Source organism: Panthera leo, chromosome B1 (assembly GCF_018350215.1).
Source record: "Panthera leo isolate Ple1 chromosome B1, P.leo_Ple1_pat1.1, whole genome shotgun sequence".
Classification (NCBI taxonomy): domain Eukaryota; kingdom Metazoa; phylum Chordata; class Mammalia; order Carnivora; family Felidae; genus Panthera; species Panthera leo.
This window is the reverse complement of record NC_056682.1, coordinates 42,514,669-42,542,075: the sequence shown is the minus strand read 5'-3', so window position 1 is coordinate 42,542,075 and position 27,407 is coordinate 42,514,669. Positions and strand designations below refer to the sequence as shown.

At 39.8% G+C, this 27,407-nt stretch overlaps 1 protein-coding gene across 2 annotated transcripts in view; it reads left to right on the top strand.

The window, feature by feature from the left end:
- The window catches only part of IDO2 (indoleamine 2,3-dioxygenase 2), a 68,885-nt gene that overhangs the window by 32,968 nt on the left and 8,510 nt on the right, over nt 1–27,407 (top strand). For both annotated transcript variants that reach the window (XM_042934763.1, XM_042934764.1), the window contains 5 exons: nt 1,977–2,095; nt 4,369–4,383; nt 8,546–8,645; nt 10,734–10,851; nt 24,840–24,891. In XM_042934763.1, coding sequence (XP_042790697.1) covers nt 1,977–2,095; nt 4,369–4,383; nt 8,546–8,645; nt 10,734–10,851; nt 24,840–24,891 — 404 coding nt within the window. The remainder of the gene's footprint in view (nt 1–1,976; nt 2,096–4,368; nt 4,384–8,545; nt 8,646–10,733; nt 10,852–24,839; nt 24,892–27,407) is intronic.

Genomic DNA, 27,407 nt, shown 5'->3' with positions numbered 1-27,407 from the left:
AAAATGCAAGGCCATGCTTAGATCTTCTGATTCACTAATGTAACCTTCTTTCCCTAAAAGGCACCCATTGACATTAACAAGATTAATTTTAATTTTTTAATACTCTGCTCTTTCTACTGATTATTGATCTCTTAATAATTCATTTAAATCTCTTCTAAATCTTTACTTAACCTTTTATAGTTTCAGCCTGAACCTGGAGGGTGCCCAGGTGGCTCAGTCAGTCGAGCATCTGACTCTTGGTTTCAGCTCAGGTCATGATCTCGTAGTTCATGAGTTCGAGCCCTGCATCAGGCTCTCTGCTGTCCACACAGAGCCTGCTTCAGATTCTCTTTCTCTCTCTGCCCCCTCCCCTGCATCTCTCTCTCTCTCTCTCTCTCTCTCTCTCTATCTTCCTCTCTCAAAAATAAATAAATAAACATTTAAAAAAAACCCAAAAAACAAAAAACCTAAACCTGGAGACATGAAATCTCTGAGTTCCATTAACAGCAGTAAAAAAGCACCACTCCCTTTCATTTTGTTTAAGTGTCCCTTTTCCAGGAATCAGAGTTACTTGTTCCAGTACTCCGTGGTTCACTGAGCAGCCCAGGCCTATTTTGTTTGCTTGGTGAAGGCTGCCTGTTTTCTTTCAAGTAAACAGAGGAAACCCCCCTGTGACAAAAGGAAGGGAAAATGAGAAAGGAGAGAAGAAGAAGATATAGATGTGCTTCAGAGTTCTTAAATGTCAGTACATCTCATTAAAAAAAAAAAAAAATGTACGTCTGATATAAAAACTTTGAAATCTAGGCACACTACAAAATGTCCCGCTGGGCCTCCCTCCCTTTTGTGTCTCTAAACCGTAATCCCAGATATGGGGAAGGGGTAGAGAAAGGGTGACAGGGGAGGAAGCCTTCAGTTTCGTGGACTGTCCATCTACTTCCAGGTTACCAGGGATTCCCCTGTCCATGGCCTGGGATCATCTCCAACTTTCTCTACATCTCTTCTTCTAACTCTTTACCTAAATAGACACCTCACTTTTGCATTGCCCTTCTCAACCCCTGACTCAGGGAAACTAAACTTAAGTTTGAATTTTAAAACTCTATAGTTCTTTTTGTTTCTTACCTGAAAAACAGTTCTGTCCCAAGTCTAAAAATCCAAGGAAAGCAAAAGCAGAAGCAAGACTTCTTTAATAGATACTTTTATCCTAGGGGGAAATAAAAATGCAAGTGGGAGATAGGGAGCATAAGAATGTTATTTTATATCAAAACCAATTTAACTTTGTCTACAGATAAAGAACCCCCGCCCCCCTCCGCCCCCCCATCTCCCACAGATCTGAGTAGTTTTTCTGGATTTGTGGGCAGATATGTCTCTCTGGAGTGTTCCTTGGATAACTTAGGAGTTAAATAGGGACCGTCTTGAAGTTGTTATTGGGTTTGACTTATGAAGTGATGAACAGAGTTGGCTGCCACACAGGATGAAGTGTTCTGTCTTCCCCATTCCTGTTCCTGATTGAAATATAAACACACACGTATATGTGTGTATACATACACATGTATGTATATATGTAGTTTTATACAAATACACACATACATATTTATGTAGACATCTCTGTCAATAGATAAGTAGATATATAAAGAGTTAGAGATATTTTTCCCACTGCTCATCAACTCAGCCCCCAGTTTATGTTTAAACATTGGTGATGCCCTTCTTTGCAGAGTCAGTTTTCAGAGATTATTTTATACGCTATGTATATGTATGTGTTCCAGTTTTGTAATTTTCATATATATTTCAGATTGTACTCATACACATTATATCCACTAGAATGTTAAGGGAAAAAAATATGAGAGTGAGGTGTGTGTATATGGGTCACTCAGATAATTCCAGTTTTATGCCCAGGTCATTTCTCTACCACAGGATTACTGGAGTAAAGGGCAATCAGATTACTTCCCTTGCTGCATTCTTTCTGGTGTATGCTAATTTCCTGTATTTATATCCAAAAGGTTCTGCCAAGAAATCTTGCCCTTCCCTTTGTTGAAGTCTCCAGGAACTTGGGCATCCCTCCTATCCTGGTCCATGCAGACTTGGTGCTGACAAACTGGACCATTAGGGATCCTGAAAGGTAAGACAGGGAGTGAGTGCTTTGGATGTGAATTGATGGAAACTTCCTCTCCTTACAGTAAAGGCCTGGCGTTTTCAGCTATGTGTGATTCTAGATGTTCATATTTAGTGTCTGCTTTATGGTTCCAAAGAACTTGTGTTCAAGTTCAAAATTTACACGTCCCAGAAGTTTCTTCTCAATCCACTCTGAATACATTGGAGCAGGCTACTTTTTCTTGTTTTCTTCCACATCCAATCTGAATTTCTTAACTTGACCTTCAAGCTCCTGCATAATTAGGCTTCATTCATTCTCTCATCAAATTTCCATTCCACAACATGCCTTCCATTCATGTCAAATTAGGGCCAGTGACTTCAATAAGTCATCCTGATATAATGATCATAAATGATTGTGATTATGATTATGATTATAGGTGAATTAAGAGTAGGGCTCTAGAAAGTTAGATTGAGAATTTGATTAATAATGCTATCTCTTCTACCTAGCTGGCATCAATCCTTGGAAAGTTGGGCTGGGAATGTAGATAAGTATTGGTCTAAAGAAAAAATAGTGTGAGTTTTAAACAAACAATAATTAATCAGAATGGGTGGAAAACGTGAATTGTTAAATTTCCCTTTGAACTTTATTATCACAACCAAATTTATTTCAGGCTGTAGGTACAAGAAATAGTACTTTTGTAACTTAATAAAATAACTAAAGGGACATTTAGGTTAGATGTGAGGAAGAACTTCCTCAGCTTGAGGGTTGTAGGTACCACAAGAATGCCAGAGGAGATGATGGGAATCTGTTCTAGATGATTAAACACTTAATATAACATTATAGATTTTGGGGCTAATTTATGTGCTTCTTGGAAGAAGGGAGGCCATCTCATCTCTCTAAGGAAGCCTGAGGCCTGGGAGGATACATTTTCCATAATTATTAATCGTGATCTTTGACCAGTTCTTTCATAACAAAATTAGTGACCAGCTGCTGAATCTGACTCAGAGTTTTGACAGAAAGAAATAATATATATATGTGCAGAAATAATTCTGGTCAAGGCATTGGGTGTTGAGTCAGGTGGATTTCTGGTTTGAAGAGAAAGAGAGAAACAGGAAAGGTTGAAGGGAAAAAAAATGTCTGGACTGGAATGGTTAAATCAACAATACAACAACAAGGGGCTAGTTGCCCAGTGAGTGAGTGAGCAGGCCTGCATCCCAAAGAGGCAGACACAGTCTGGGGCTCAGTAGTTAGCTTTCTTGGTGATTAAGTTTGGAGTCTTTTAATATACCTTCCATAGAGCTAAGTGCTGTAGAGAAATGGAAGACATGGAAGCAAAGGGCACCAACATGGTTAAAGAACAAGACAAATGTCAAAGAGGGACATAAGCAATAGCCCTTAAGCATTTCAAAGCAATTATATCAATGCAGGCTTTAAAAATCAGGAAACAGCTTGGTGAGGAAGGGAAACTTGATCTGATGCTAAAGGTAAGTAAGAGTATAATAATTATAACAGAAATATGGGTTTGTGGCAATGACAAATATATAAAAGGAATAAGATAATTTATCATGGTGGCCACAGGCTAAATATTCTTGGGCTCCTGTGTGAGTGGAGATTTAGCTTACTCCTTGTCACACAGTGACTTTCAGGGAAGGAAAATTTTTCCTTTCTTCCCTTCTAGGTTCTTTGCCTGGTCTGATAATTACATTGACATAAGACAGATCAATAGAAGAAAAATGAAATTAATTATTTTACCTATGAGAGCCCATAAAATATGAGACTCAGACAAGTGACCAAAACAGGAAGACTTTGTACCTTTAGACAAGAAAACAATACATTTGGGAAGAATTGACAAGACATAGGGGTTTGGGCTTAGGGTTAGCAAATTAGTGAAGGTGTATTTACACAGGCTTCTTGGCCCTAAATTCCCTCTCGGGTTAATTTTCCTGGTACAGGTTGGGTACCTGTCACATACCAGATTTATTTCCTGCTTTCAGGGGAACAAAGGAAGTCAGAATGTCCTTCTTGTGCCAGCTCTTTCTTACATAACATTAGTTCAAATAACCAGTGTGCCAAAGCAGTGCATTTGGGGTGGAGCATTGTGCTCTCCTTCAGACCCACAGTGTAGTCACGACCTGTGACATCCAAAGTGTGCATGGATGTGTGTGTGTGTGCATGTGCATTTGGACACAAATGTATGTGCCTGTGTCTATGTCCTCTCAAAACGCATACCAGTTTAGAAACTGATTTGTTCTTTTATTTCCTTTTTCTCTTTGTGGTTATCGATACTGAAATTTGACTAGACCCCTGGAAATCAGGTAAGTTCTCAGAAATCGTTCACTAACTTTATAATCCATACTAACTAAAAGCTTACAAATAAACGAAAAGGAAAGCACATCAAATTTTGTATATAGTATATAAACTATCTAAAAATGCCTGAAAAAGAACAAGACAGGAATATTTCACTCTCACCACTGAACATAGTACTAGAAGTCTTAGCCTCAGCAATCAGACAACAAAAAGAAATAAAAGGCATCCAAATTGGCAATGAAGAAATCAAACTTTCACTATTCATAGATGATATGATATTCTTTTTAGAAAACCCAAAGACTCCACCAAAAATTTGCTAGAATGAATACATGAATTCAGCAAAGTTGCAGGACATAAAGTCAGCATACAGAAATCACTGCAGTTCTTTTCTTTTTTTTTTTTTTTAAATGTCTATTTATTGTGAGACAGAGCATGTGGGGGAGGGGAGAAGAGAGAGAGAAAATCCCAAGCAAGCTCGACATTCAATGCAGAGCCCAATGTGGGGCTGGATCTCACAGCTGTGAGATTATGACCTGAGCTGATATCAAGAATCAGAGGCTCAACCAACTATGCCACACAGGTGCCCCAGAAATATGTTGCATTTCTATACACCAGTAATGAAGCAGCAGAAAAAGAAATAAAGGAATTGATCCCATTTGCAATTGCACCCAAAACAATAAGATACATATGAATAAACCTAACCAAAGAGGTGAATGAACTGTACTCTGAAAACTATAGAACACTTATGAAAGAAACTGAAAAAGACACAAGAAATGGAAAAAACATTCCATACTCATGAATTGGAAGAACAAACATTGTTAAAATGCCTATACTACCCAAAGCAATGTATACATTCAATGCAATCCCTATCAAAATACCACCAGCATTTTTCACAGAGCTAGAACAAACGATTCTAAAATTTGTATGGAACCACAAAAGACCCCAAATAGCCAAAGCAATCCTGAGAAAGAACAGCAAAACTGGGGGTATCACGACTCCAGACTTCAAGCTTTAATGCAAAGCTTGTCCTCAAGACATTTGTCCTCAAGACAATATGGTACTGGCACAAAAACAGACACATAGATCAGTGGAACAGAATAGGAAACCCAGAAATGGACCCCCAACTATGTGGTCAATTCATCTTTGACAAAGCAGGAAAGAATATCCAATGGAAAAAAAGACAGCCTCTTCAACAAATGGTTTTGGGAAAACTGGATGACAACATGCAGAAGAAAGAAACTGGACCACTTTCTTACCCAAAACACAAAAATAAATTCGCCATGGATGAAAGGCCTAAATGTGAGACAGGAAACCATCAAAATTCTACAGGAGAACATAGGCAGAAACCTTTCTGACCTAGGCCATAGCAACTTCTTATGAGACATGTTGCTAGAGGCAAGGGAAACAAGCAAAGATGAACTATTTCAGCCAACAAAACTGAAAGGCAGTCTACAGAATGGGAGAATATATTTGCAAGTGACATATCAGATAAAGGGTTAGTATGTATAAAGTACTTACCAAATTCAACACCCCGAAAAATAAATAATCCAGTTAAGAAATAGGGAGAAAGCATGAATAGACATTTTTCCAAAGAAGACATCCAGATGGCTAACAGGCACATGAAAAGATACTCAAAACCACTCATCATCAGGGAAATACAAATCACAACCACAGTGAGATACCACCTCACTCCTGTCAGAATAGCTAAAATTAACAACACAGGAAACAACAGATGTTGGCGAGGATGTGGAGTAACAGCAACCCTCTTACAGTATTAGTGGGAATGCAAATTGATGCAGTCACTGTGGAAAATAGTATGGAGGTTCCTCAAAAAGTCAAAAATAGAACTGCCCTATGATCCAGCAATTGCACTACTAGGTATTTACCCAAAGGATAAAAAAAAAATATAGATTCATAGTGCTCCAATGTTTATAGCAGCATTATCAACAATAGTCAAAATGTGGAGAGAGCCCAAATGTCCACAGACCGATGAATGGATAAAGGAGATATGATATATACACACATACACACATACATACATATATACATACACACACACACATACACACACAATGGGATATTACTCTGCCATCAAAAAGAATGAAATCATGGGGCACCTGAGTGGCTCAACTGGTTGAACCTCCAACTCTTGATTTCTGCTCAGGTTGTGATATCATAGTTGTGATCTCACCTTCATGAAATGGAGCCCCACATGTAGCTCTGCACTGAGCACGGAGCCTGCTTGGGATTCTCTCTCTCTCTGTGTCCCTCTCATGCTTGCACTGTTTCTCTCAAAATAAATAAACAAACATTAAAAAAAAAAAGAATGAAATCTTGCAATTTCCAAAGATGTGGGGTGAGCTAGACAGTATTATGCTAACAAAAATAAATCAGTCACAGAAAGACAAATACTATATGATTTCATTCATATGTGGAATTAAAGAAGAAAAACAGATGAACATATGGAAAGGAAAAAAAAAAGAGAGAGTGGGAAGCAAAACATAAGAAACTCTTGTAATTTTTTTTATAAATTCTTTTTAATGTTTATTTTTGATAGAGAGAGGGAGGGCATGAGTGGGGGAGGGGCAGAGAGAGAGAGGGAGGCGCAGAATCTGAAGTAGACTCCAGCTTGAGCTGTCGGCACAGAGCCTGATGCAGGGCTCAAACTCAGCAACTGTGAAATCATGACCTGAGCCAAAGTTGGACGCTTAACCAACTGAGCCACCCAGGCACCCTTTCATAAGAGACTCTTAATGATAGAAAACAAACTGAGGGTTAACGGAGGGAGGTGGGTGGTGGATGGTATAAATGGGTTATGGGTATTAAAGAGGGAACTTGTTATGATGAGCACTGGGTGCTATATGTAACTGATGAGTCACTAAATTAAAAAAAAATTTTAATTAAAAAAATTAAAAAATAAAAATAAAAATGCCTGAAAAAAAGACTAGAGGGAAATGTGCCAAAAATTAAAAGTCCAAAAATTAACAATGGTCCCTGTGCTTTGTAAGGATTAGGGGATTAATTTTCTTTACTACATTTTCAAGTCTGTTCATAATGAAGCAAATAAAGTTCAATGCAAGAAAAGAAAAAAGACTTTAAAAATTCTCTAAATCCTCTGTGATTCTTTGAAGTCTAAGACCTGAAAAAGATCTATGGTCTCACCATAGCTTGTATGAAAAGGCCAAAATTGTAGAGTGGTTTCTATAGCTACAGAAGAATCCCTTTGAAATATCTTGTTTTACATGGACTGGAGCTCATGGGCCAGGTTTGGTCCAGACATCCTCAGGCTCCTCTTTCCCCAGAGAGCAAAATTAGCCTCTAAATTGACATTGCCTCTCCTCAGCTCAATGAAGGCATTCTGTATAAAAACTGTAGCTCAGCAGATGGAGATTGGAAGGATGAAGAAGCCACTTTCCACACAAGTGTAACTTCGCTGGCACAATGGAGTTCCTGACTTATTTTTCTTTTGTGTTTTTTTTTTTTTTCATCTCTGGTCATGCTTAAAATGTTAGAGACAGAAGTGATTTATGGAGTGAAATTTTAGGTTTTGCAGATTGGACTGACATCTGGGATATTTGAATTTAGATAGCTGGTCTTTTAAAGATGATTCTATGACGGTCTTGCAGCTGTCATTCTTACGTAATACAGCACTTGGGGAAAAAGGTCACTGATGAGAGAAAGCACTCACATGAGTTATGAGATATTCCTGCCCTGGTCCTGTGACTAATCAGCTGCATGACTTTGGGGAAACCATTTTGCTTCCTTGGGCCATAGTTTCAAGTCTAAAAAAGGAGCATGAAATTAGCTGTTGTCTGTGGTCACTATACCTCTAAGACTGCCCCTGCTCCTGACGGGGATGGTGTGATGGGCCACAGACTGGCCCTGTGGAGAATCAGCAGTGCCTGCCCACTTATATGTCAGCTGTTCCACTGGGAGGCCATGCTAGACTTTGAGAGTCCTTGACCATGGTCTTGAATAAGTCTGCTCTCTTTCCTTTCTGGAGCAGAGCTGGAGGCAGATTCTCCTCCTCAGAGCTATTCTACAGAGATGAGAGGGGTTTTCTTCAAGTCTACTTGCTCTTGCATTTGTCTGGCTCTGAGGTGGTCTTTGGGCCCTGCTCACACCACAGTGTACAAACCTCTCTAAACATGTGGTCATTTCCTTCCCAAGGAACTTGGACGTCATTTTCTCATTTCCTGGGGAAGAAAGCCTGCGTGGCTTTATACTGGTGACTGTTTTGGTGGAGAAAGCAGCAGTACCTGGGATTAAGGTATTTTCTTTATGGCATTTTTTTTTTTTTTTTGTCCTAAATGAGAAATTAGTCTGAGCTTTACTTCCCACCAAGTCCCTTTCCCTGTAGAGAACTAATAATTATAGATGAGTATCGGCCTTGTCCTACTTGGTGTATGTCTGGGAAAAGAGGTCTGATCTCTAGCCCACAGCTCTCCCTTTCTTCAACTACTGCATCACTTGGAATGACCATTCAACCATTCAACTGACATGTCTTGTTCTGAGTAATGTATGTCTGGGAGAACAAGACAGATACTGTTCTGGATGCCATAGAAGCTCACCATCCAGTAGAGAAAGATGGACTGATGTATGGGGTAACAAGAAAAAAAAACAAAAACAAAAACAAAAACCCAGTGTTTTTCATGAAAAAACATCTAAGACCTAATCCAGACTTGCAGGATCAGGCAAAGGGAAATGACAGCTGAAGTTAAAATCTGAGTGATGTATGGGAATTAAGCAGGAAGTAAGAATGGAAGTGGGTATTCATTCCTGGCAGAGAAAACTGTTATGCAAAAACGTCAGAAAACAGTGAACCCTCTTCAGAGGACAGTGAACCCTCATTGAGAATACCTAGCCCTGAGCTTGCATATTTGAACTCCTTCAGGGGTCAGGTAGATAACAGAAAGTTCAGGTATAAAACAAATGAAGGTGGAGCGACAGGTGATCATCTAGGGAATGCTTGCCTTGTACAAAGATATTTAGATTAGATTTAAGTCTTTCCTCACTACCTTCCCTGGTGAACATTCTTTGAGTGCTTACTGTGTCCTCAGTAGAGTGACCAGATCATGGGATGATTACCTTAGCACCCTCTTTCAGTCTCAAAAGTGAAACTATATGCTTACTTTACTTCTCCTTCGTGTGTTTAGTTCACTGAAAGATACAGGGTAAAGCATTGGTCTTCAAAATATAGCTCAAATAAGGTAGAAACTGCCCGAGAACAAGGAAGTCTTCCTGGTGAATGGAGCTCTGATGCTATGGGATCTACAGACTCTGTCTGATTTTATGTACAACAGAGCTCAGGAGTGAGGCTGCCCTAGTTCAAGGTCCTAGAAGTAGAAATGATCATAATGATGAAGGACCATAAGGCAAGCTGAGGGCCAAACACAAGCTAGCACAACCCATCCCCTCCCCAAGTGGGATATATGTGATATTTCTCAGGCACTCCTGGCTGCCCAAGAACAAAGGAAAGAGGAAACAGATGGTTAACTGATAGAAATTACTGTCATACAGGACATGAGTCTCCATCAGTTTACAAAGGTCTTACAAAGGTCTTTACAAGAAAAAGGCAATCTTATCAATAGCCTAATCTCCAGAAACCTGTGGACTCAGTTTTCTGGAGCCCTAATATCACCTTCCCCTCCACAGTGATGTGGGGAACAAAGGCAAGAAGGAAATGGCAGGTAAAATTACATTTCTTTATAATGTGCAGCCCATTGACAAATACTTAAGGCAAATACAAAGCAGACCATTTCTCCAGGAACCCCCTATTGTCATAATGTTAATGCCTTACTAGAGGGAAAACAACCTTAGCTTGACAGCAGCAAGGCCTCAGGCATCTTAGACGTTCTCTTTAGCATATCAAAGTCCTTCTGGAGGCCTCCCCCCAACTCCATAGTATATAACCAGTCACTCTGTACAACCCCAGTGCCCAAGGGTCCTGTCCCTGTGCTTTCATAGGATCACCTTTTTGCACCAAAGACATCTCAAAAATTGTTTCTTGGCCATTGACTCCAGACCCCCACCACTCCAAAACCCCATTAATAATATGAGATAAATCCAGAAGAAAGAACAAAATTGATTAGAGTTATGCCCTTGAGAGGTACAAGAAGTAGCAGTCAATGGAAAAGCTCCAGAAAGTCTTAACTAGGGATCTATCTGAAGGGTGCCCAGAAAGATTCTGGCTCTTAGGAAAACCTCACAGGATATTTAGTTTAGGAATGCCCCTGGGGAGCCCTGCCTAACAATCCAGCAGTCAGATGGGTCCCCTTTTTCTAGATTCCCACAGCTTTGCTGCTCTACCTCAGTGGACTGAATGTTAATGAATTGAGTGAATGAATCTCCTCTTCAGGCACTTGTTCAGGCAGTGAATGCCATCTTGCAGCCCAGCCAGAACTTGTTGCTTCAAGCCCTGCAGCGACTGAGACTCTGCATTCAGGATATCACCAGAACTTTAGGACAAATGCATGGTATGAGGCTTCTGAAGGCTGAGGGCTTTGCTCTGGAAGACATAAAATGTCAAAATGTCAATGTCTTTGTTTTAAGGCAACCAAATGTTGTTCATGCTACTGAAAAATGAACTCTCGGTTTGCAGTGACTTTCTCATGGTTTTATCGTTCTTTATATCTCTTGTGATTCAGTTGTTTCCTCTTCTGGCTAGCCAAAATGTTCTTTGCATGTAGAGGTCTTACAGTAACGAAGCTGGGGCTGAAAGGGTGGAGCACACGACATTGGTTGTATAAGCTCTATCCAGCAATGTTAGGTTACTGAAGGACAGAATTGTGATTTGAGAGAGTTTGTCCTTACACTCTCTAAAGCCTCTCTCATTCTTTGTTCTCTAGTGGAAGCTGAGATGACTGACCTTGGCTTTGGGCCTTATCTGAGGGGCCTTCCATCGCTCCTCCTCTGAGGCTAGTTTAAAGAGGAGTTGTTACAGGTGTGGCCGGTTAATCTTATCCTAAGGACTGCAGCTCTTAACTCCTTAATCAGAAGAATCTAGAAAATGTAATTGTTGTGTGTTTGAAGAAGGTGTGGGAGAGGGGTGTGATCTGTTTAACAAGAGGGTAAGGATCTAAGTATCAGTTTCCATGGATCCTGCTTCCCTGACAAATAGAGGGAGTCCAGGAAAGGAGAGGTTTATGGGAAACAGGACAGGAGGAAGCAAGGGAGGGAGAAAGGGAGGACACCAGCTTTATTACTTTTTATTAAGGGAGTAAATTTATTTGTCATCTCAGACTCTCTGCACTAGTGGAAGTCCATCAGAAGTCACAGGACTATGTATTATTTCCATTCAACATCCTATTTTATATTTCAGATCCACACTTCCTCCACTTCCCTGAATTTTAATTTTAAAGCCCTCCTGATCACATCAAACAAGCTCTCTAAACTGAGTGACATAGATTTGAGCCTTAACAAGGTACCCTGAGTTTATTAGTCGGGACATCAAGACCAGGGGAAGTGACATTGCAGGTGCATTCAGATCATATTGATAAGGGAGCATAAGGCAAGCTGACACCCTGCATCCCCCCTCCCCCACCCCACCTCAGGTGGGGTATGTGTGATATTTGTCAGGCACTTCTGGCTGCCCAAGAACAAAGGAAAGGGGAAACAGATGGTTAACGGATATAAATTATAGTCATGCAGGACAGGAGTTTACAAATGTCTTAGTAAGTTTACAAATGTCTTAGTAAATTGTAATAAAAAGGCAATCTTATCAGTAGCCTAATCTCCAGAAACCTGTGGACTCAGTTTCCTGGAGCCCTAATATTACCCTTCCCTCCTTCGTGATGTGGGGAACAAAGGCAAGAAGGAAATGGCAGGTAAAATTACATTTCTCTATAATCTGCAGCCCCTTAACAAGTACTTGAGGCAAATACAGAGTGTACCATTTCTCCAGGAACCCCCTTCTGTCAAAATGTTAATGCCTTACTAGAGGGAAAACAACCTTAGCTTGATAATAGCAAGGCCTCAGGTATCTTAGGCATCCCCTTTAGCATGTCAAAGTCCCTCTGGAGGCTCCCCCCAACTCCATAGTATATAACCAGTCACTCTGCACAACCCCAGTGCAGCATTTACTGCCCAAGGGTTCTGTCCCTGTGCTTTCATAGGATCACCTTTTTGCACCAAAGACACCTCAAGAATTCCTTCTTAGCAGTCAGCTCCAGACCCCCATGACCCCCAAACCCCATTAGTATGAAAGAACAGAAGTGAGTAGTCTGGAAACTCATGAGAGACCCCTCACCCTGTCACACTGCCTGCTGCAGTAAGAGGGCACAGTCCTGTCTGTCACAAGCTTTCCTAGTGCTCATTGTCAGAGTCACTTTCTCAGCCCAGGCCAGCCCAGTGCTCTCTCTCCATTATCCCCTGCAGGAGTCTGGTGGCCTGGGAGATTGCAGGGCTACTTTCCTTGTTTTGTTAAAAAGTTAATTTTCCCACACAGGCATGATTTATTCTAAAAGTTGTATCTGTAGTCACCGCAGTGAAACAGGAGTGCATCAGACTGCATTTTCCAAACAAGGCACAAAATCTTCCATCTCATAGGCTCCTTTCCAATGTGGCTCTGACGTGCCTGTCCTCAAGGAGTGCAGGCTGTGTCCTGACTTGTGGTATTGGTGGGCCTGTGACATGCCCGTAATCAATAGCACGCAGCAGAAGTGATGCTGCGTGAGCTTTGAGGGAAGGCTAGAGGGGGTGATGCAACTGTTACCTTGTATACTGAATCACCACATAAAAATGCCACCTGCTCTGAGGCCACCATGCTGTGAGTGAGAACACCAGGCCTCACGGAGAGGCCATATGTAGGTGCTCTAGTTGGAAGCTGCCATGGAAGCGAATGAACCCTTGGATGACTCTAGATTTCCACCTTTAAACCGTCCTCAGTCTTCTAGTCATCCACCTGGGGGCCCAAATACTGTGAAGCGCAGTGTGTCCTGTGTCCCGTCCTGTGTCCTGTCCCCTGTGTCCTGTCCAAATTTCTAGCCCGCAGATTCCAAGAGCATCATATACTGGTTGTTTCATGCCCCTCACTTGGGAGTGGTTTGTTATGCAGCCACAGTAAACAGAAAAATGAAATGATAAAAATAACAAATACTAGAAACTTCAAGGGTTTTTTTTTTTTTTTTTTTTTTAAGTTTTAAGTTTTACTTACTAGAGAGAGAGAGAGAGAGCGAGCACACAGGTTGGAGAGGGGCAGAGAAAGGGAGAGACAGAATCCCAAGCAGGCTCCATGCTGTCAGCACAGAGCCTGATCTGGAACTTGAACTCACGAGCTGTGAGATCTGAGATCGGGACCTGAGCCGAGATCAAGAGTCGGACGCTTCACCAACTGCACCACTCAGGTGCCCCTGGAAACTGCCAGGTGTAAGGAATCACATAAATTGTGTCATTGTGTCTGGTTTGTAGTTGATGACTTTTTTCTGATGATCTTTAGAGCTCAGCAGCACTTTCCCCTCTGCTGCGTCTCCCCCCACACCAAATGGAGCTCATGAATTTTTTTTTTTCTTTCTGAGCTCAGCTTTAGCAAGAGTTGTGTGCTCTACTCCCTTCTTCCATAATTACCTCATTTCCAGGCAGGATAGCTTGAAAACATGCCCAACGCAGAGGAGAAGGTACTCTTTATTTTAAGGCTTCAATTTATATTTCTGAGAACCCCCATGTTATCACTGGGCCTTTGCCCAGCCCACAGGTGATTCCACCTCACAACCTTAACCTAGTCCTCAGCGCAGACGGACTCCTCTTCAGGTGGAAGTCCGTCACAGCACTAGACTTCTAGACCACACCCACACTGTGCATTGCCCGCTGAGTGTCAGCGCTGTGCACCTGTAAGATCCGTGTCTAGCTCCCCTTTTCTGGGTGATTTGCAGAGAGCTCAACCAGGCCTGGACATTGTGCTCTGTTGGAAGGCTAAAATATGTTTGGATTTCCAAGCATCCCGATTACACAAGCATGTCTTTTGGCAGGTTTCTGAATACCTCCTGTTTCTAAGAGTTAATTTCCTCCTTAGAAACGCTGAGAGATAAATTTCTCTCCAAAATGCCACGGAAAGTTTTGCCTTGTATTTCCTTCTGAATCAACACAGTTTCCATCTTCTCCTTGACAGATTGCTGCCTGTAAGAATTTTTCCTTTAATGATAGCAAGGAGTCAAAATGTTTCCTTCTAAGATTTTGGCATGTGTTTAAGTCAGGTTTCTTACTCGGTGAGTTGGTACTAAATGATAGTGTGAATTCCTGCTGCTACCCTCTTCTGGCTGGCTCACTTAATTTTGCCTAAGGAAGTTTTCTTCCTAATTTGTAAACTTCCTTTGTCTACAACTGATTGGAAACAAAATTATTGTTTCCATTTTTGTTTATCTTAAATTAAAGCTTAAAAGTGGCATGCAGTTAAGATATTTTTAGATTTGTTGAAAGCATTGTTGACATTGTATAAAACAATATTTGGTAAATGTTTTGTTTTGTTTTGTTTTGTTTTTTTGTTTTTTGTTTTTGGTAACTGATAAGTTTTTACTAATTTATAATTAGTAAGAGATACTGTCTAGATGTTGGGAAGCTCTATGATTTGGGCTTATAAACGGCAATAATTAAATTCAGTACCCTTGGTTTATGTTAAGGCATTACGATTTTCTTGGTGAAAGTCATTCCCCCTACCTTCCCAGCCTCCTGATTTCTGGATCTTCAGCTCCCTGTGCAGTCTGAAGAAGGTATTGCAGTCAGAACTGTGTACTGATGAGAGAAACCTCTGGTAGTAATAAAAGTTATCCAAAGTTATCAAAGGTTAACTTTGAAAATAATAATAATAGAAAGTAAATAAAGCAAAGTGGAAAATAATCAACACTGGGATTCTTCTCTGCTAAATACTGTGGGATAATAACGACTCCATTCATATTTCTAAAGTTGTCTTCACTCGTGGATTACTTACACATAGTAATCTCAGTATACCCTAGTCACCTGACCCACCATATTTTACCTTGAATCTTATTTTCTCATGTCAATGCATAAAATCAAGAAACATGCCCACACAAAACCAGTTCTCAAAATATTGAAGAGTCCCATGAGTCTTCACAAAAGATGTTTTTAGGCTTACAAGGAAGAATATACATTGCATATCACACATCAAAAATATCCAGAAATCTACAGTGATTATTATTGTTGCATATGGTTAAGATTCACTCAGATTTGCTTACCTATTATAACCTTCTTTTTGCCCTTCACTCCTTTGCACACATCTCTTTTGCTACTAGGATTTCCTCTAGTGAGGACCTGCTGCTGGCTAACTCTCTGGTCTGAAAATTGCCCTGTTTCACTCCAATGCCTAAAGAATATATTTGCTAGTAACAATATTCCTTTAGATGTTGAGTAAATCCGTACAATACCTTTTAGCTTCCATTGTCACTACTAAGAAGTTAGATGTCAGGGAAACCTATCTTTTTCTGATCTGCTTGTGAGTTTCTCTTTATGGGTCTGTGTTGTTCCGTTTATTATGGGTTGGTTTCATTATGCTTCTTTAACTGATACGACTTATCATTCTGGTAAGTCCTTAGCCATCACATCCTCACAAATTGTGCCCCACTCTCTTTCTGTTTTCCTTCTTCAACTTTAATTGAGGATGTTAGACCTTGATCCACTATCTTCCATTCTCTTCTAGCCTTGCTGTTTTTTCCCCATCTCTTTATTTCTTTGTGCTGCATTAATTCTTCTAATCTAATTAACTCATTGTCAACTGCTTCTAGTCTGTTGCTGAATACATATATTGAAAAGGTTATTTTATTGTCTCATTTCCAGAAGTTATATTTTATTACTATCTAATCTGTTTATTTTTCATACTTTTCTGTTCCCCAGAGACATTTTCAAGCTCACTTTTAGTTTTTTTCAACATACTACTTGTGGCTGTGTCATAATTTGTGTGTGATTCTAATATTGGACACTTGATTGTTTCCTTCTTGTTATTTCTTTTTTCCTATTGTTGGTTGTCAGGTTGTCATGTTTTTTGTGTGTGTGTTTAGGCTTGATTTGTTTTGCTCTTTTTTTTTTTGTTTTTTCCATTCTATATAATGCTCATTGTCCTTGGAACATTGTTTGTAGACAGTCTTTTGGAACTAGGGCAGAGAAATATTTGTACTTGGTTCTCCCTGGTTCTTGGGGACATTAAAATTCTGGACCATCTTGAAGCAAGTTCAGCAAGTGAGGGCCCATGTACCAATTAGACAATTTAAAGTTGGGCTAAGAATGTAAAAAAAAAAAAAAAAAATTGGTCACAACTTTTCAGGGACAGATTTTTTAAAATCCTGTTTTGCTCAGTGCCAAGGTGACTTCGATTTTGTCTCTTGGGGGCAAGGAGTGGTGGGTTGGGAGCTCTGATGCACACTGATGTTGAGATATAGGTAGTTGGGACTCCCAGTTTAATATGAACAGGGTCTCCTGTAAAATTCCTCCCCATGGATGGGGCTGGGGTCTTACTTATGACACCTACCATCCAGAGAAGCCACTAAAAGCAAGGCCAGGCATACCTGGATTGGGAAATGACTTCAGGAAAAAGAGGTTTTGCCACCCTAGTTTTCTGCTTCCCATTCTGGGTTCCTGCTTTCCCTTAAAATTTTGCTTGGCAGTTCCTTCCTGTCTTTTCAGCTACTTGATGTCTTTAGGATATTTGCAACCTTTATCCCTCTTTTTGGATTGTTTTTAGTGGAAGGACAGATCTGAATGAAACAACACTCCACTACTGCAAATGAAAGTTTCTTTTTGGAATATCGATTGCATCTCTTCCTTTTTCTCTGTTTTTACCATCGCTTGCTCTGAACTTGGCTCCCATCATCACTTGCCAGGACTCTGCAGTGGTCTTGTAGCAGGTTTCTTGCACAGACAGTTATGACACTGAGGCTTTCTTTCCAGGAAGCAACTTTATTTGTGCCAGCACTGGCTCAGTTGGGTTTGTACCCAAAAAACTGAGCCCCGAATGCCACATGGTGTAGTCTTTTATGCATTTTCTACTTCTTTGTCTCCTATATATGGGTAATGTATAGACATACGGTCTGATTGGGTGGTCTCATGTTACAGGGTCGTGAGGGATGTCACTTACACACATAGCGAGGTTGTCTTCCCTTATCCTGAGGTCTTTTCTCACCAGATTCCTTAGGGAGGGGACCCTACAACAGATTCTCTTCTGCCCTTTATCTTATCTATTTCCTTCTGTACACAGAAGCCTGAATCAGCTTTTAAAAGTGCACGCTGAAGCACTTTTACTCCCCCAACTCTTCAGTTTCTCTTCTGGCACAGTACAGTAAGGTAGCCTCCAGACACATGTGGCTACTGAACACTTGAAAAGTGGCCAGGGTAGCTGGGGAACTAAATTTTTAATTGTATTTAATAGTAGTGAATTGATATTGAAACATAAAAACTGAATCAATGTAAAATAGTTGTTTGTTAAACACAGCTTTAGTACTGAATAGGTCATATGTCAGTTAATTGTTGAAAATTAAACATCCAAGTTGAAATGCATTATAAGCGTAAAGTAGATTTTAAGTCTGTAAGGATATAGACAAAATTTCAAAAACTTATCACAAGAAAACATATAATAATTTTTATATTGGTTATCTTTTGAGATTATATTTTGGATATGGTGGGTTAGCTAAAATATAGTATTGATATTAATTTTGCCAAATTTTTTTTTACCTTTTAAAATATGACTACTAGAAAATTTTAAATTATACATGCCCATCACATTACATTCCTATTGCCCGCACTCGTTTTTCCATTATTTTAAGGATAAGCCAAAATCCCAATCTTTCTGCAAGACCTAGCATGATCTGACACCAGAATATTTTAATTTCAATTTATCTTTATTTGACACCATGCTTTCCTTCACCTATTCTTTCTGACACTAGCTTGTAGTTCCTGCAAAGAACTTCGGTCACAAGCATGGTGTGAAGGTGCACACATGAGTTTTGTCCTTCCACAGTGTCAACTTTAGTCAATCATAAAGCAAAGTTAACCACAGTTATAAAACATGTTCAGGATTCCAAACTCAATGACGTTTCACCATATGATTAAAGTTGGCTTCTTATATGGCACACAGAGCAGGACAGAAGACAACAAGCAAACAAGATAGCAGAAGATAACAAGAATAACAGAAGGGTGTAGGAAGTGAACAAACTAAATGCAAAGTTGGTCTGTGGGCACACAGTTGAGATAAAGCCTCAGTCTGGTCCAGGTCAGCTCTTGGCACTTAGTGCTTATTACGTTCAAGCGGGGAAGGATCTCGGTTTTGTTCGGAGATCAATCTGGCAGAGCCTTCAGTGGCAGCTGCCTTTTCTTCGTGGTCAGGCATAGAGGTCATGTTGGAAGAGTCTGATAATTTGCTGCAAAAGTCCTCCCCCCCCCCCTTACTTTTTTCTTTTCGTTTTAAGTTTCTTTACTTATTTTGAGAGGGAGTGAGAGAGAGCACAAGTGGAGGAGGGGCAGAGAGAGAGAGAGAGAGAGAGAGAGAGAGAGAGAGAGAATCCCACTCGGGCTCCATGCTGACAGTCCAGATGTGGGTCTCGGTCTCTCAAACTGTGAGATCATGATCTCAGCTGAAATCAAGAGTTGGATGCTTAACCCACTGAGCTACCCAGGTGCCCCTGAACCCTCTCCTTTTTAAATGGATTTAATGGTTCTTGGGCCCCTGCAGACCTCCTCTGGTCCTGCTTGTTTTCAGTTCTGGGCTGTCAGGGCTGATGCTGGTCGGGACAATGTCTTGTAGCTGTGGTACCTTCGACTACTTGCGTCATTGTTTGATGCAGTCTCCTGCTTGACATGAGAGAATCCATTTTGCTCTCTACAACTTCCTCTACTTCAAGGCTTGTTTATGCACTATTTCTTCTGTTTCAGACATTCTTTCCCATTCACCCTCTGCCTGGTTCACACCTACTTATGCTTCAGATTTAAGTAAGCCCTGGTTTCATCCAGACACATAGAGCTGCTTACACCTTACCAACAATGCTACTAAATCTGGAGAAAGAAGAAGGTGCTAGAGCAGTCACAGCAACAGAAGAGACCAACAAGAGACATCAAGGAAAAGGACTAAGAAATGGCAGGGTATAGGTATGATCAGAGACAGAAGGAGGTGTCCAGGATGTATATAAGATTTCAAAGCTGGTTAAAAAAAAATCATGATACCCCTGGCAAAGATTTGTCACTTGAAAGGTTGAATCAAGTTCTGCTTGATGGGTTGATTGATTTTCAAAGTAAATGGGCACACGGAGGAAGGATGATGAGCTTGCTTTGAGATATGTCATGCTTAAGGTGATGGTAAGACATTTAGTGGAAATTTGTGGCTTTGACAGTTGGAATTACACGAAAAATTTACTGCCCGGTGGTCGTGGCCATCAGATGTATGGTTTGATTATGCATCGACAATGCTTTGTTGTAGGTGTCAGTAATTGAGCACCTGTTGTGTTACTTTCCTGAGTGGGACCATATGAATATTACTAAAGTAATGTGAAAATATTACAGTAATTCAGGGGCTGTGGTTTTATAGCGCTTGATCCAAAGCAAGGATTTGCTGAGTTTTCATTTGTGTAGAGGCTACTTCTCAGTATAAAATCTAAATCTCTACCCCTGCAAACTTTAAAAAGCAAGTTTCCTTAGGTTTTCCAAACTAATGCTTATGACACAGAATTATGATGAGTGTAAATGAGTCAAAGGCAGATGTTCTATTTCTCTAGAGACTCACTTAGATTTAAAAGAAAAAGGTGCTTGACCAAAATGTTTTGTGTTTTGCTGAACAACAACCTTAGAAACACTGGATGATGGCTAGCCAGGCAGTAAATGAACCTGCACTTGGCCATCTGGGCAGAAGCTGCAGTCCTTGGTGTCATTTTCCTGCTCTTCTAGGAAGCCACATGGAGGGAAAAAGAGGAGATGTAACTCAGGTGTGTTCTTAGATCCTCTGTGTCATTGGCTTTTAGGAACTGCCCTTTTCTTAGCCAAAATATGCACACATTAGACCTAGAAGTAAGAGTGCATACGTGGTTCTCTTACCTTACCAGATCACTGTTAATTGAGGAGGAGGTTCTCTACTTGGTATTTTCTGAACACCGTTCAGAGTCAGTTGCCAAAATATATTTCCAAGTAATTTGTTCTTTTTTATGATTTTTTTCCTCTGTTAAAATTCTCATTGTGTTCATGTGTTGTTGTCTTAATTTCATTGAATTGTCTTATTATGTTTTCTTGTAGTTTACTTAGCTTCCTTAAAACAGATATTTTGGGGGCATCTAGGTGGCCCAGTTGGTTGAGTGTCTGACTCTTGATTTCACGTCATGATTCCAGGGTCGTGGGATGGAGGCCTGTGTGGGGGCTCAGTGATAAGCATGGAGCCTGCTTAATATTCTCTCTCTCTTTCCTTCTGTCCCTCTTCCCTGCTCACACTCTCTAAATAAATAATAAATTAATTAAAAAAAATATTCTGAATTGTTTTTATCAGGCAAATCACAGGTCTGCATTTCTTTAGGGTCAGTTACTGGGAAATTATTTTTTCTTTTGGTAATGTCATGTTTCCTTGATATTTTGTGCTCCTTGAAGCTTGGCATTGCTGCAGGAATTATGTGAAGAAGTTATTTATTCACTTTCTCCAGTATTTACTGACTGGTTTCAGGAGAGAAACACCTTCCATCAGCCCTGGCAGGGATTCTGAGGCCTCTCTTGGCAAAAGTTTTAATTGCGTATGCCTTCTCTAGGTCTGCAAAGTCAGGCCAGGTGCTGACCACCTAACATTGGCTTTCCCTGGGGCAGTGTTTAAGGCTCAGGTCGTGTGCTTTCTCCCAGTCCCATAGAATCAGCCACCTTGCTGGAGGAGCTCACGAATCAACAGCAGAGGCTCACCCTTTCTGCTTTCAGCAGTGCACGCAAGGAGCTGGCCAGAGTGGGTGAAGGTGTAGCTGTGAGACACCCTGAGCACTAGGGGCACCCGTGGCTAGTTGGGGTGATCTGCGGGTGAAGCATTCCCAGCATCTCATGGGAGGGGTTCTTAATGGAATCTGTGAGGCGATCAGTATAATCTGCCTCCCTTTAATCCCCCACCCCCCAGCCAAAAGCCCTATGTGGCATTCTCCTAGTCCCTCCCTACCCCCAGGCTCCTCTGCTCCCTAGTTGTGCAGGACACCTCAGTGTTCTGGATGGGATGGGAAAGAAGTGGGTCTGCGTGGCGGCATTCCTTGCAGCTGGGGAAGCCAGGCACGCAATCTTATGCTCTCATTTTCCCTTACTGGAAAAATCACAGCCCTAGGAGATCTCTTAGCACTGAGCTGTGCTGCCTTGTGGAAGGGGTGATGTGAGCACAGTGAAATGTTCTTACCCTCTTCAATTCATCCAGTTCTGGATCTCTTTGCTCAGTGGTGTGCTGGAAATTCCCCACTGAATTCCTGGACTTTCACAAAGGCCCTCTTGTCTGTGTGTGATTTTCTAAGCCAGTGTTCTTTGTGGGAAAGACAGTAGAAAACGTTTATTTTACCATGATGTTGATGTCACTCCTGCATTCCCTGATTTAACTGTCTTCTGTGTGTGTGTTTGTGTGTGTGCGTGCGTCCTTGTGGGTGCTCACCACGCATGTTTCTCTTTTGTGAATGCATGTGTTTCCTTATATTTCTAATGGTCTTTTATCTTTTCCTTCCTGATTTTTTAAAAGTTTTTTGTAAACCTCAGAAGCCTGATCTTCATTAGTTATATGTGTTGCAAATATTGTGGTTTGCCTTATGACTTTTGAAAGCAGAAGTTCTTAATTTTCGTATAGTCAAAGTATCTGCCATTTCTTTTGCAAAAGTCTGTGTTTGGGGAAGTCTTACATAAGATATTATTTCATAATCAGAGTTGATAAGTATATTTTCCTGCATTTTCTTCTGAAATTGTTGTTTTGTCTTTCACATGTTAGTCCTTAATTCACATATAATTGTTATCTATATGTAATATGACAAAGGAAATAAATTCAGTGTCCCTTCTTTGAAGAATCACTAATCTGCAATATTAGCACTGTTTTATAACAGATTTTCTTAAATGACTGGCTCTGTTTCCAGGTTTCCTACTCTTTGTCATTCTTTACCTTTCCCAACAGAGATATCATTTGTCTTCAGAACTATAGCTTCATAGTATCTCTTTCAGGTGAAGAAAACCCGTCTCTTGCCCTTCTTTCCCAGAGGTGCCTGTACTATTTCCAACATTTTGTCTTTCATGTAAACAATCAGCTTTTCAAACTGCTCTGAAAAAAATCTCTATTAAAGTTTTTGCTAGGGCGTCTGGGTGGCTCAGTCAATTGAGTGTGCCATTTCGGCTCAGGTCATGATCTCATGGTTCATAAGTTCAAGTCCTGCATCAGCTCACTGCTGTCAGCTCAGACCCCGCTTCGGATCCTCTGTCCCCCTTACTCTCTCTGACCCTCTCCCACTCATTCTCTCTGTCTCTCTCTCTCTCAAAAATAAACATTAAAAAAATTTGCTGCTGTTGCATTAAATCTGTATATTAATTTGGAGAAAATTTACATGATTTTGATATTATATCCAGTCTTTCTGCCTTATGATCAAGGCAGATGGACAATCAGAGAATACCACAGAAACACTAAGTAAGGTAGTCGGACAAGGTACTGGAAATCATGCCTTCATATTATTGGATGTGAACTAAAACTTATCCAGATAGATAACTCTTTTTTAGATACACTTCTTCTCTTTGATACTGATACTGAGTTTTTTGTCTATCAGTAGAGACAAATTTTTTCTTGAATTTCTTAAATTTTCTTTAATTTCGTTCAAAATAAGAGACTTTGATATCTTCTTTTTTTTCATAGTTACTTTATTTTTTGTTTCTAGTGAACATGGTATCTTTGATTTTAACTAACTCCTGTTTGTTACTGGTTTATAGAAAAAATTCTTATTAATTAATTCTAATTATTAATTCTAATAGTTCTAATGATTATCTGCAGATTATCTGGGTCTTCTATGTGAAAATCATATTATTTGAGAATTATTTTGTTCCTTCATGTATAATAATTATAACTTTTATTTCTTTAAATATATATATTTTCCTTATTCTTCTGGCTAAAATTTCTAACACCGTATTGTTGAATGGATGTGTTGATCCTTGTTTTGTTCCACATTTTTAAATACTTATTTTTAATCTTTCAAGTATAAAATGTATACTTGAAATGGCTTTCTGTGGATTCTTTTTATCATTTCAAAATTGTTCCTCTTATTCCTAATTGGCTAATTTTTTTATTTGTTTCAATCATAAATGAATATTTTTACATCTATTGACTTTTTTTACACTAAAATTATTTTATATCTATTGGCTAATGATTTTACTTTAGAAGATAAAATACTAAATTATTGCTAGTCATTACTGTTTCAGAGAAAATTTGTACATAATGCTTAGCATTTTTGTGTGAATAGGGCACCAGATGGGAGAGACATGGAAATAGGGCCCAATAAAAGGCCAGCACATGGAACATTGTCACAGAATTCTCTCTACTCAGAGAGAATGTGACACCACTCAGGAGCATTGGGAAATGCTGGGACCAAAGGAATATCTGAATTACCTGAGCCCAAGGGCCTTCAGAGAACATAGAGATAAAGGAACAGAGACTAGGTATGATGGTAGAAAAGATAACTGATGGTATAGAGATGACATTATTTGGGTCTCATAAAAAAGATGTGGATTTTTTTGTTTTTCTTTTGCTGTGTTGTTTTGTTTTTTCTCAAAGAGAAACAAAGAAACATAGACAGGATCCAGGTAAAAGAAACATACCAGCTCACAGAGGAGCCCCATTATGTGAAGAAGAGAAAACAATCTTCATAAGTTAATGAAAAGAAATTTAGTACAAATGTGAGGACACCCTTCTTTATATACAAGTTAATAAACTAGTGGAATAAGTTATCCCTAAGCAGTGGCTTAGAGCCAAAAATAGCTGCACAGATTAATGAATGCAGCTTAACGTGGAGCTAAATGAGCCTATATCTGACCTGGTGTGGCGGTCCCTGGGCAAGAGCCTCTCCACTCCTCCATCCTTGGTTGCCTATATAGAACTTCGCTTGAGCATTGACAACTTGAGTTTTCCTCTCTTGTGAAAGCCTGGACAGAGGTGATTCTTTTTCTCTGCTTTTTTCCTTTCTATTTCCTACATTCTCTCAAATATCATGTCTGTTTAAAATATTAATTTTTCAAAGATGGCCTTGATCTCTTCTTTTGTAGTTATTAAGTCCAGAAAAGGGAAGCACCACAAATAGAAAAGGGCAGCATTTGGAATAGTTTAAAAGTTTGGCCAGTGCCAGTGAGGGGGCTACAGAAGAGAACATTCCATCCCCCTCTTGCTGCTGCCTTCCTTCCAGGTTTCCGTGCAGATCAGATAGAGGGGGTGGCCCCAAGAGAGCAGCAGGACCCGTGCACATGTAACCAATTGCTTTTTTTGCCTGTAGTAAAGTTCACATTTTGATTGCTTCTCCAGATTATGTTGATCCAGACATATTTTATGCAGTCATCCGGATCTTTCTCTCTGGGTAAGTACAGTTCAACTGCTTTCCTGCATGAGACCTCTGTAGGATATTCCAAACTTATGAGGCAGAAGCTTCCTATAGTAATAAACACACTAAGAAACCTTGCTAACAAAGTGATCATTTGGATCCATTCTTGGATAAAAGAGGTGGGGTACCATCTGCAGGACAAATGAATATTTAAGGTCAGAATAATTGTCCTTAGGCCACCATATTACATTCATTTGTATTCACTTAGAATCCCATATTGATGGCAGAAAAAAAAAGCCCACTATGTAACCACAATGCTCTCTCATTTATATCCATTCTCTTCCCCTGTTACTAAGGCTAATGGGAGCATAGAAAGTAACTTGCCAGCCTTCTTCTAATGTTCTTGGAAGAGTTACCCCAAGTCATTTGTTCATATTTGTGGGTCTCTTCTTTTGTCACATGGACTGTAATTTTTCCAGATAAAGAACTCTACCCTTAGATAAATTTCTTCCTTTAGATACACTAATTATACCTTGACATGTTTTAATCAAATTGCTTTCCCATTCACATTAACCGAGAGAAATTAAGTTTGTTTGTTTATTTTTTTAATAGTGAAAAGTAGAGGTAGTGAATGGATGAGGTGAAAAATTTGACATAGGGCTCACCTAGTGTTCCATCTTGATACCCAGGAGGTGCCGAATTGCTATAGACAGAAAGAATATGAAGTTGCACCTGGAAGGGACATGGGTGCAAGAAGGGAGTGACAACATGAACCCAGTGTTTTTTCTAGATTGAGTGGATCTGGACAGTCCAAGGGGACGCCAGCCTGGGTGGGCATTCCTCACTCTAGGGAGTAGAGAGGGGAAGCAGGAGGGTCTCTAGAGAATAACTTGAGGTTAATGGGTTCCTGGTTTATGAGAAAACAAGAAAAATGGTGAAGAGTGTGGAATGGAATTGGCAGTGTTTCTCAGAATTCAGACTTTTGCTGTATACCCATTCGATCCCAAAATCCTCCCCAGAGAGGTTATCTGTGCTCAGAACTCTTCTTGTTGTGTGCACATTTTACATGTAATCAGGGTTAAGACAAAGATATGATTGTGCAATAGTGATTCTAGCAACAAATGTAAAACAAAATATGCAGATATGTTTTGGTAAAATTAGAGGAAAAAAAGTCTTTTAAACATTTTAAATACATTGGGGTTTAAGAAGTACCTAATTCTGGAAAATCTCTTTGTGTTTCACTTTGCTCTCTAAATGTGTATTAGTCTTCCATTGTTACATAACAAATCACAAACATAACAGAAAACCATAACAAAAAACTGCTGTTTTAACAAATTAAAACAGCAGTTTTAAACAACATACATTTATTATCTTACATTTCTGTAGACCAGAAGGCCAGGCAAACTCAGCTTGGTTCTCTGCTTAGGGTCTCAAAATGCTGAGGTCAAGCTATCTGCTGGGCTGAGCTATTATCAGGAGAACCTGGGGAACCATTCACTTCCAAACTCGTTCAGGTTTTTGGTAGAATCCAAGTCTTCGTGGTTTTGGAACTGAGGCCTCTGTTTTCTTGCTGGCTGTCACATAGGATCTGCTCTCAGCTTAGACTTCCTGCAATCCTTATCACACGGTATCCTCCAATGCAGCAATGACACTTCCAATCCTTCTAGTACTTAAATCTCTCTGATTTCTCCTTCTGCGACTAGCCAGAGAAAACCTCTGCCAAGGTCTTATGTTACTAGATTCAGCTCGCCTAGACAATGTAGAGTAACTCCCTATGTTAAAGTCAACTGATTAGTAACCTTAATTATATCTGCAACGCCTCTTTTGCCTTGCTGTATATCATATTGACAGGTATTGATAGCTTATAATATGAACAGTTCTAGGAATGAGAATGGAAATCTTGGGGCTATCTTTTTCAATTTCTGCCTATCATGATTAAATGTTCACTAGAGGGTGATTATGTTTTCATTAAAATAAGTTCTGGGTCAGTGATGCATTTTATCTGTGATCTACATAAACGCCTCCCGTCGGTCTGAGCCTCAAAAATATTTCTCATGTAGTGCAACTAAGTGACCAGCACCAAATCTTAAATGTATTGAAGGTGTTGATGGCCAAAATCATCTGGATTTTTGAGAGTTCCCAATGGGATTGTCTTAGAAAATTGAAATCTCCTCCTATGTTCTTGATGTGTCCCATGTTTGATTTATTGTTTTCATTTACTTTTTAAAAACATTTTTATTTAGGCGTTTCATCATTTGTAGATTAAACTTATTCTTTCCATTTCCCACTCACATTAAATTTCACATGGAGGTTAGCCCCTGTGGAAAAATGTCATTTCTTTCTTTTTTTTCTTCTGTTTATATTTCTTGGATTTCCTAAAAATAGGCTATGAGAAAGACTAAAAATAACCTTGCCTACAGAGATTTGAAAGGAAAGTAATTGCTTTCCTTTATAATCATTAGTTTGGGCCTGAGAGTGTATGGGACTGCTCAGAGAAACCCTATTTCCCTCCCTCAGACCAATTGTATCACAGGTGGAGAATATAGCTTTTG